Here is an 11,318-nt window from a genome sequence, read left to right as displayed (position 1 = left end):
TTATGTATTAGAAAAAATTATGATAAAATTATCATGATATATTATTATGATTTTAAATTATAAAAATTATGATAATATATTATCATGATTCTATCAATAATAAAGATCATCATCTCAATGTCATTTTTAAATTATGAAATAATTTAGTGAATATTTTATATTTATTATTGATTAAAAAATTATGTAATTATTATATTTTGTAATATCTCTTTTGTGTATATAAATTCATATTTATTATCAATTAAAATTCAACTAGTCATTTTTTCTCATAGTATCAAAGCTATCGTTACTTTAAGAAGTTTTTTCTTTCTCTTTGATCCACTCTTTGCTATGGTTGAAAATAGCATTACAACTTCTATTGAGCTTTATGCTCTTACAAGTCTCTCTTTCTTATAAGTTATTTCATATCTTTTTCTTCTTCGCTTAATATCTCTTCAACTAGTTATTCATCTTATATTACCCTAACTTCTTTATTCTTAAAAATACTATTGTCTCCGTTGTCGTCTAAGATTTTCTTAAACTCATATCCACAAACTATATCTTTTGGTATACTTAATTTTATTTTTTTTTAATTAATTATGATTTTATGGGTTATGTAGATGACATCATCACTTGCCCTCTACAAATGATTAAAGCGAATAATTTTAAAATTATTAATCCAAAAGATACTTTTTGATCCATCAAGATCATCTTCTTAGAAGTGTTATCATTGTCTTTCTCTATTTTTAAATCATTCTCTATGTAGTCTCTACAAAATCCTCTTATGAAGTGTGGTCCAAGTTTGCAATAATACCTGCTAACCAATCTCGTGGTCGCCTCATGTAACTTCGAGAAACTCTTTTCAAACTTTTTAAAGGTACAAAATATATTTCTAACTATATGTGGGCTATAGTCGATGCACTTGTTATGGTTGATGCACCTCTTGATGATTAAGAGATCATTTTTTATACATTAAATAGTCTTAGTTCATATTATAAGGAGATATCAATTGCAATTCGTACTTGTGATAGTCCTATATCTTTTGAAAAACTTCATAATAAGCTTTTTGACTATGAAGCTTATCTTAAGTGAGAGTCACTACCTTTTGCTTTTATTATTGTTAATTTTGCTAGTAAAACTTATTCTAACAACAAAGGTAAGATTCACAACCAGTAAAACAATCGTTCAAACAATTATTCTGGAGGCAACATGTAACAATGTCACAACAAAAGTGATAACAAATCTAATCAACAATTCAACAACAAAGTCACATGTCAAATATGTGACTTGCAAGGCCATGTTGCTAAGAAACGTCGTCGCTTGCAAGCTACTATGTCATAGATGTTTCAGCCTTCATACCTATCTTATTTTTCATATTCTACTACACCACATACTTGGTTTTTATTACCACTACCACGTGCTCACTTTGTTGCTTAATCTTTTCAACATTCATCAAATTAACTTATTGATTCTAGGGCTTCTCATCATGTCATGTCTGACTTTAATAATTTATCTCTTCATTCAAATTATCATGGTTCAAATGATATTACAATGGGTGATGGTAAATGTCTCAAAAGAACTTATACCGGTTCTACAAACCTTCACTATTCTTCAAAATTCTTTTTACTTTCTGATGTTCTACGCGTTCCTGATATGAAGAAGAATATAATATCTATCTCTAAAATATGTTCTTCTAATAATATTTCTATTGAATTCTAACCCTCTTCATTTATTATGAAGGATCTTAATAGGGGAGCACATCTCATGGAGGGGCTCAATATAGATGAAGTTTGTGAGTGGCTAATTGTTGCACTATCCAAATCGATCTTTGTTTTAGTCACCATCGAGGCTCCATTTCAAAAATGGCATAACCGCTTAGGGTATTTTTTTTTAAGGTTCTAAATCATATTATTCATTCTTACAATTTATCTTTATCATCATCATCTTACCATTCATTTTCGTGTAACTCGTGCAAATTACAATAAAATGCATAAGCTTCCATCTTCTAAATCCTCTCTCATAAATAATTCACCTCTTGAACTTATATATTCTGATATTTGGGGTTTTTCATCAATATAATCTCATAATGGATTTAACTACTGTCTTATTTTTGTTAACAATTTCATAAAATACATATGGTTATTTCTCATGAAGTAAAAATATGAAGTATTCATCATTTTTCCAAAGTTAAAATTTACTGTTGAAAAGTTCTTTGAATGACCTATTATTTCATTTTACTCTTATAATAATAGTGAATTTCAAAAGCTTGGTAACTTTTTTAAAACTAATGAAATCTCTCACCCCTCCATATACTCTGAACATAATGGGACCATGGATTATCGTCATTAGCATATCGTCCAAACTAGCCTCACACTCTTTACTCAAACTTTCTTATTTCCTCAATTTTAGTCTAATGTATTTTTCATATTAACTTATCTTATTAATTGCATGCCCACTCCTAAACATAATTTCTAAACATTTAAAAAACTATTCGAATTGACTCTTAACTATAGTAAATTATGCGTTATTAGGTGTCTATGTTATCCATGTTTAAAACTTTATATGCATAATAAACTAGAAGCTTGATCAAAACCATATATTTTTTTTATATTCCACTAATCAAAGTGCCTTTAAATGTTTTGATCTATCAATCAAAAAAAAAAATTATTTCTCATCATGTTGATTATGTGGAATATGGTTTTTCTTATAAATGACTTGACTCTATTTCATTTAGGCTAACTTCCAACAACTTTGTTAATTGGGTTCTCTAAATTCATGAGTCATCTTATATTATCATTTCCGTTCAAGTTGAAACATCAATCTTACCCATCAATCCAAATACTTTATCCACTCAGATCCCACCAAGTCCTTCCTCAATGGTGTATAATGAATAATATATTTTCTTATCCATCTAACTGCTCATAAGAGTGTTACACAATAAGAGAATATACAGTAAGGTTTAGTTTCAGTATCTCCTACTTTAAATTTTACTCGTTCAATACATCGTAGAGATGTTATTGACTCTATGCCAATTCATTTGATGGTTACTAGATTAAAAAAATCAAGTCTTTAAACTAAATATTTTTTTTTTATTTTTGTAAAACAATCTCAAAATTTTATTTTAAGTCTTCCACTATTAACCAAGCCTTAAATATTCTCGAATAACGAGCAACAATATACGAAGAATATAATGCTTTGTTATGGAATGATACATAAGACTTAGTCTTATCACATCTAGTCTTAGTTGGATTTCATAATTTTCAATCTAATAATTTATTATTTATTTATTCTCATGAAGGCATAATCATGTTTTTACTAGTTTATGCAGATAACTTAATTATTACTATTAATAAATCAATAATAATTGATTAGTTTATTCGGTAGTATTTTCTTAGTGTTCAAGTAGTCCACACGATAAATGATATATTTATTTCTTAACAGAAGTATATTCATAATCTTCGTACAAAAATACTGAAAGTCAATATTATTACTATGCCAATCTTCGTAAGTGTTTCTCTTTACCCTATTTGATAATGATAATCTAAACGATGCTTTCCATAAAGACGAAGGGATGAAACACTGCACCGTCGTTCGAGCGTACCAAAAGAGTTGGAAAACTCGAATGAAAAAGGATATATCGAAATGGGCCACAGATCGAGACGAGAAGGAAAATAAGCGATGGGGAAACTGGACTTCTCAATCATTCATTACCTTCAAGGGATTGGAGTGATCGAATCCGAAGCTCAGAAGGCGAAAAGTCGACCAACGATTTCCCCGTCTGTTCCCCTTTTTCTTCCATGCTTCCGATGAGACGGACTTCGCGTAGGGTAGGGAGGAGGCGGACGGTGGGTTTTTGTAACATCATGATTCGAATTTAAAGATGCAGATAGCGAATCAGTTCATAAATCAGAAAAGTCCGAGGAGCTAATTGCAAATTTTGATTTTTCTTTCGGCTTCAGCTAAACCCGAACCCCTGGAGAGCTCAGTCTCGTTGGGCCAAGTTGGCTTCGGCCTTTCTACTTCGGCCCAACCCAAACTGAACCCGAGTCGAACTCACGATTGCGGTTGGCAATAAAAAATTGAGTCTTCGTTATCTTTTATTCTCCTTTTCGTCGTCATCCCGCTGCACGTTTGAGTGGCTTAATTGAGTCATAGTATCCATATACTAACAATCGAAATTGGAAAAATATTCCTCAAATAAGGTAATATTTCTTTAAATATAAGGGTTAGGATGCAATAGCATTTCAGATTTTCTAACTTGAATGTTGCAGAAACCTTATTCTTTCACCGATGTTAAGAAGAAGTTCGTTCGGAAGGAAGAAGAGTCGGAAGGGTGCTATATATCAAGAGACGAGCTGCATTGGTTTTGCATGTGCAGTTTGCACGCATGCATGAAAACCACACGTAAGGCAGAATCATCAAAGATGCGATTCGCAATTGCCGTATGAGCATCGGGTTTCATCGCACCATTTCTCAGATGGGTGATCGAGTTACGTGCTCGTGACATAGGGTGGGCGTTGACTTGTTGCTGCAACTTCGACGGCCATCAAAACCTACGTCCTCCCTCTCTTATATACACATCTCTCATGATCGGGGACCAACCACATAGACATAGTGAGAGTAAACAGGACCTGAGACCTGAGAGAAGACGAGGGCACAGTGCTTCCGGCGACCAAGACCTAAGCCAAAGAGAAGGACTAAACAGAGACAGAAGCCAGCAATACGGCGCTTCTGGCAATTATCTCAGAGAGAGAGAGAGAGAGAGAGAGAGAGGGGGGTCAAACTCGATTGGAAGGCGATCTAATGTGTCGCTTCCTGGTACGTACATCACCTTCTCCCCTGGCTGCGAAATGCTCACCCTCACCGGATTCACGTTCCATGGCTGTCTCCCACGATGAACTCGTGAAAACAGCCTCACCAATTTCACTCTGTGCTGATCCGGTTCTGTATGCATACAGAACCATACTGTTACTGTTACTGCTCCGAAGCGCAGAGAGAGAGAGAGAGATGTCGTCCTTAGCTCCAGTCTCCAGACTTCAGTGACATTATACTACCAAATAAGCTACTCACGTTGCTAATCTCTTGAGAGAAGCCCTTTTATGGATCTCAGGATCAAGTTTTTATAAATTAATCGTAATTTAATATATATTTATGAAAGAACAACAATTGAAGAAAAGGACAGCAGTATCCTTTCAATGATATGGGAAACAAAATTTTAATACGAGGCAGACATGCAATTCCATTTTATTGGTTATATCGAATTATATATATATATATATATAATAAGGTACAAGCAGTAGCACTGGAATAAATAAATAAAACCGAAACCAATCCATAAATAACGGAAGCTGAGAAAACGATGCAACGACGCCTATAAAACACCGGGTTTTGTAAACTACACGTCCGGCAAATCTCCGCCTTCTCCTTCTCCTTCTCCCTCTCCCTCAATTCTCCCTTTCCGTCTGCTCGTGTGCTGATGTCGAGGTCGCCGCAGGAACGTCGCGAACGCGACAGCGAGGGAGAGGGCGAAGAGGAGGCCGTCGCCTCCGTAAGACACGCCGTGGGCCTCGGCCGCGGCACCGGTGGTCCCTCGTCGTCGCGGCCGAGGCTGTCCGCGGAGGCGGTCTGGCCGGAGCACTTCGTCGAGGCGGTCGCTGCGCGGGTCGCCATCGACGCCGCGCGCAACGGCGGGCGGCTCGCTGCCGCTCCTGCCATCGTCGCCGTGTTCCAGGTTCTCTCTTCTCCTGCTATATATCTCCACCGTGACATCCAAGTAGAAGAATGCATCGGTTTCTATCTTTCTCATCTCGCCTTGCTAGATAGATCAGTTCCTGTTTGTTATCGGGATATCAGGAACGCAAACTAGGTTTTTGTTCTTGTTGCATTAAATATGGTTTGGAACAACGAAACCACGAAGAACACACTAACCGCTATGATTTTGGAATGACGGAACATGGAAGAATCGGCTACGAAAAATGACAATGTTGGAATAATAGATAGCACTGAGAGCAGAGCCGCTATTCCATAACGAAAGCTCCAGTAGCTTATTTCCACATATAGATTATCTCCGTAGAAGGGTTTTCTTTGGGTTATATTTGTTGTTGTCTACAGGAACACCCTTTGGAATTAGAATGGTTCCTTCTGCTGCTACTCTCTGACCGCCACTATTCTCCATATCCATGCTTCGCCTTTGCCTTCCATTTTCTTCGCTCTCGATAATGGGTGGCTGGCTTTAGCTGTACCCTTTGCTCTTTGCAGTGAAAATCTATTGCGACTCAACGTGCTCCTGCTGCCTCTCCTCACCCTGTCAGCGTTCATTATTTCTCTCTGCCCTTTTTTCTTGCACTCTGCCGTCCGATTCTGACCAGAGGTCTGCGCATAGAGCCAGTCGTGGGTGGTGGCGTGTGGTACTCTGTTCTTTTGACCCTCGCGTCGGCACCGCTTCCCGTTCGATTAACTCTACTCGACCCATCCCTGTCTCTGCTTTATTTACATTAGCGGAAAGGAACGAAATGAAAGAGAAAGCTCGGGGTTGGCGTCATGCGGCTGAGACGGTGGAAAGCAAAGGGGGGCGGGGAAAAGAAGCCAGCCAGCCAGCCACCATTTCCCTCGCGCATCCCTTTCGTTTCCGTTTTGGGTTTTCTTTTATCGGGGTGGGAGAAGGATACAACCGCACAGCCTCTTTTCTTCCTGCTTTCAGTTCACACTATAATGGGGGTTGTGCTAATAAGTTAATATACCACAGGGAAGAAAGAGAGGAGAGTTATTAGGGACCGTCCCAGAATTGTCACATGGGTTGACTGACTTCAAAAGAACGGCCTCTTGCTGTTTTCTTTTGTTTTGTTTATTCGTGGGTGGGTTGTTCTTTTATGACGTTCCTTGGAAATGAAAGTGCGGGGGAAAACAAGCTGCACGGTCTAATGTTTTTTGTTGTATGGGCGGACGAAAGCTTCGCTGCTTCCGACGATTTGGTTTGGCTCCTTCACGCCGCACCATGCATTGACCCGTCTGCCTCTCTCTCTCTCTCTCTCTCTCTCTCTCTCTCTCTCTCTCTCATTGTCCTTGAGATAAGAGGGACGCATTGGCCCCAGCTGCTGGGGCCCTCTGTGGAATTCCTAATTTTTGTCCTCGACAATAAACAATCTCGCAAGGGACGTCTAACACAGTCCCTATATATCCAAATCCATCCATCCGCTGCTTTCTGCCGCTGACACATCTTTTCCATCACATGTGCACCTCATTCTTAGAACCCATATCATATTATCTCCTGCGTGATTGATATGTATGATCTATATAAATCTGAAGAATAGGTGGACATTGTTCCAACTTATGGTGAGTCCTTGTGTGCCCATTTTATGTTTGTGTTTTTGATGAAAAGCCTCGAGTCGTATGATGTTTTATGTTGAGGTCAAATGTCTGGGAACAATCTCGGAGTTCCATACTGCCAAAGCTTGTTCTAAGTCCCACCACCTTCCGACGCACATGGTCTCCCTGCAGAGTCCAACGCCGAGGAGACTTGTCGTTTAGTCGCCTTTGCTTTTTGATGATGGGATGTGAGGACCAAGCATTGGACGGAATCAGACTCGGGACTCTTTCACGGAGAAAGGAGGGTTTAGAGAGAGAGAGAGAGAGAGAGAGAGAGAGAGAGACACACACACACACACACACGCATGGGTGGCTCGTGAGTGGTTATAGGGCTTAGGCATGCATGCGAAGGGACGTCGACGTCTAGCAGAGGATGGACTTGAGCAAACATCAAACGTCATATGTCATGGTCGCTTTACACCACCGTCACGGTTCACATCTCTCTCATCAGGCGCTGATATCAGCCGCCTCGATCGGACTGGATTTTACGACGTACGAAAAAGTACGTCGTCGAGATCGCGGTTCGGATTAGGGGGAACAGCGAGCCTGGCAGCAGTACCTGTGATGTTTTGAGGTAACGCAAGGAACCGCGAAGGCTGCTCCCTTCGTTTAGGGTTCATGGGACCACCCCATAATCTAGTGGGATCGTTGGGATTAAGATGATTCTTCTCCAAATTGAATCCCTATACTTATCTTTCTTTATCCTCTCGTGTCGTTTTGCAGCTCCCCCTCCTGTTTTAGTGGCCGTCGGTCCTTGAAACACGCGAGGAGACCATCCGCTGGTTCAATGGGTGTGAAGGTGTTTCGTAATCGAAAAGCCATGATATTATATTGGAAATAATAGTCATTAAAAGAAAAAATACATACAAGATAAACAATAGAGGAGACATTATGAAATTAAAAACTTACTTGTCTATATCTTCAATCCCAGGGGAATATGTTATATCTAATGAGATTTCTTTTTTTTATTATTATTATGAGAAATCTTCACTTTCTTTTAGTGTTTATGTGATGAATTTTTTTTTATTTATCTTCTAACAATCAAAATAAGTGAAAACATTGTACCTTTTCTACTTGGAGTAAGTGGAAACAAACATTGATGAAAGGGAATGTATAACTCAAAGGAGTGATCGGATTTATCGAATTAAATTTGAGGAGAGTTAGAATCGAGTGAACGAACTGTGAGAGGTCATCATATGCACCTCGTACAGAGAAACGTACTATTGGATGCATAATAAGGTTAAGATAAAATAAAAAAAAAATCATAAATAATCCATCGCGCGAGCAGCACGACAATAACGATCGAGTTGAGATGATCGAGCTCATCGTGTGGCTCCACATGATCAACCTAATGTAGCATAGCACTATGTTAATGTGAGCACTTTACAAGGGAAAATTAAGCTCGAGGGAAATGTTAGAAAATAAACTTAATTTACTATCTTATATAATCATATTAGGAATAGATATTGAAATGAAAGATTATATGGAACAAGGTCACCATGAAAAAGGTGCAAGCATTCTGAATGAATAGGTATATGACCTCTGATTCCGATATATGGATGTAGATAGAAGGGTTTATGGCATAAATTGTATAGATTGTAAATAAAAAGATATAATCGTGTGAGGATCACTAAAATCCTGCCGTCATTGCTTGTGTTGAGAGCTTTTCGTTGCATGATTGGTTTCACAGCACCTCTTGCAGGTTCACCACAAGTCCAGTGTTTCCAACTTCTGCAGTCCCCCATGTATGCAATATTATGTAGCGATTCATGCATGTTTGCTATGAAATTGTACATAAAATGTTAATCCTGCTGCATGTTTCTTTTCACGTTCTGCATAATCTTTGCACATAAAATGTCAAGGATACTTAATCGTCTACATTCTTATTCAGTGATCATTTCTAAGTTATGCTTATAGATATTATGAGACTCAATTTCATGGGAAATAGCAGGTGTGCGCCACGTGGAGGGCTGTTTCCCGTTCTGAGCTCCTGTGGAAGGACCTGGCCGGCCGCATCTGGTCCCGTCCACTCTCCTCGCTCCCGTCGTGGCGCGATGAGTTCGTCCGTCTCCACCGCACTGCCGCCAACTTCCGGGTTCGCCGCTCTGCTTACTCTCGTCTGCTGCCTCCCTCCGCTGCGCTCTCTTGCCGCCGTCTTACCCTGTCGGACCGCCACCTCGCCGCTGGCTACCGCGACGGCTCGGTCTGCTTGTTTGATCTCCCCGCCGGTCGGCCGGTCGCCACTTATCGGGCCGATCCGCACCGCGACCGACTCGGACGCTTCTCTCAGGCTGTCTCGGGCGTCGTCTTTCTCGCTGAGCCCGATGAACGGCTTGCGTTCGCTTCCCAGGACGGAGATATCCACGTGGTGAGCCTCGACGTGTCCGGAACCGTCCGGCGGGCTCACGCCGGCAACCTCGTGGAGGACGGAACGCTGGTCGACTTCACCGGAGACGATCGCCGGTGGGTGGGCTTGTTCGCGGGGGTTCCCGGCCGGTCATGGCACGTCTGGGACGCCGCCACGGAGCAGCTGGTTTATGTTGGTGGAACCTTGACGGATCCCGACGCCGTATTGGGTTGGCACATGCTCACCGACTTGTCCGGGCCGGTGGTCGGCCGCGTGAGGGTTGCCGAGCCAGGAGTTGCGGTAGGGTGCACTACTTCGAGCATGGAGGTGGTAGACCTTGATGATACCGTGACGACGCTAAACCGGCTCGATCTCCAACACGGAGCCGCCGTGGACTCGGTGGACGCGTGCGAGGGCCGGGTGATGGTGGTGGACGCGCGAGGTCTGTCGAAGGTGCACGACGTGCTGACGCTGCAGGAGATTTGCAGGTTTAGCACGTTGAGGAGGGCGGAGGAGCAGCAGCAGCAGCAGAGAGCCGTGGGCGTGGTAGGGTGCATGAACTGGGGTTACGCGTTAGTGTTCGCTGCTCGCGGGTTTCGGGTGTGGGACGCGACGACAGGTGAGTACTTGTACAGCTTTAGAGAGACGATAGGCGAGGCCGCCGCCGTGGCCGCCAGTGACCGATACGTCGTTGCTTGGGCAGACGACACGGGATTGCACCTGTGGGATTTTGGAGCCATGTAAATGGAGAAACGCAAGCACGATCGGGTTCGAAAACTAGACAGAAGTTGCCGTCGCTGTTCCTTGCATCGTAAAACATATATGAGTTGGGTTGGTAAATCAAGATCTAGAATTTGTATCCTTGTGTTTGACTTTGACCAATCCAGTCAATGATGAAAGCCACGATTCCAACAAGATCTAGAATCTGTATTCTTGTGTTTGACTTTGACCAATCCAGTCAATGATGAAAGCCACCGTTCCAACAAGATCTCCCCGAGGTTTCTTGAGATTGGCATATAATGGAATGGAGACCGCATGCGTTGGTGGAAAAGCGTAGCTGTTTTGGGTCTCCCAACTCCACCAAGCCGACATAGAAGTTCTGCAGATTAAGCATGCCACTTCCTTCCAATCGCTCGAGACAAAATGAAGCAGGAGAAAAGGCGTGCGTAGATTTAGAAGAGCAGCAGTCCGATTCCTTTTCACCAGAATCAAGATACTTCCCTGGCAATTTTCACCTATCAAAGAAGGGTATGACGCCGGCCTAGGGATGAGAAACAACCTGAAACGATCGCAGGATCGACCGGTTTGCGTTTGCTGCATCGGAGCCACTCGAATTCAAACGCGTGGAAGCCGGAGGGCATAAATAACTATTTCTGGATCTCGGTGTTCGCCTTTTTGGTGCTTGCGAAAGCACGCCTAGAAAGCCACAAATCTCCTCCGTGGATGTTCGCTGTAAGTACGGAGCGAGCCCTTCAAACACCCGTTGAACCCCAAAAATACACCCCACCATAAGTTTTGGGAGATCCATGGTAAGCCAGAATGCTGATGCCATAGTCGTATGCTCATCTGCTGCAGCGAATCAAAGAGATGAGGGAGGAGACTGCTTGCTGAAGCTGAACGTCCACCC

At 41.5% G+C, this 11,318-nt stretch overlaps 1 protein-coding gene across 1 annotated transcript; it reads left to right on the top strand.

Moving 5' to 3' along the window:
- Positions 1-5,366: 5,366 nt before the first annotated feature.
- On the top strand, positions 5,367-10,598 carry LOC135679799 (transcriptional regulator STERILE APETALA-like). The gene is made up of 2 exons (XM_065193780.1): positions 5,367-5,710; positions 9,296-10,598. The coding sequence occupies exons 1-2, from the start codon at positions 5,456-5,458 to the stop codon at positions 10,433-10,435; spliced, it is 1,395 nt and encodes a 464-aa protein (XP_065049852.1). The 5' UTR covers positions 5,367-5,455; the 3' UTR covers positions 10,436-10,598.
- Positions 10,599-11,318: the final 720 nt, after the last annotated feature.

This window comes from Musa acuminata, chromosome BXJ1-7 (genome assembly GCF_036884655.1).
Source record: "Musa acuminata AAA Group cultivar baxijiao chromosome BXJ1-7, Cavendish_Baxijiao_AAA, whole genome shotgun sequence".
NCBI classification, from domain to species: domain Eukaryota; kingdom Viridiplantae; phylum Streptophyta; class Magnoliopsida; order Zingiberales; family Musaceae; genus Musa; species Musa acuminata.
Note: the sequence above shows the minus strand (reverse complement) of the source record. Positions and strands in the feature narration are given on the sequence as shown.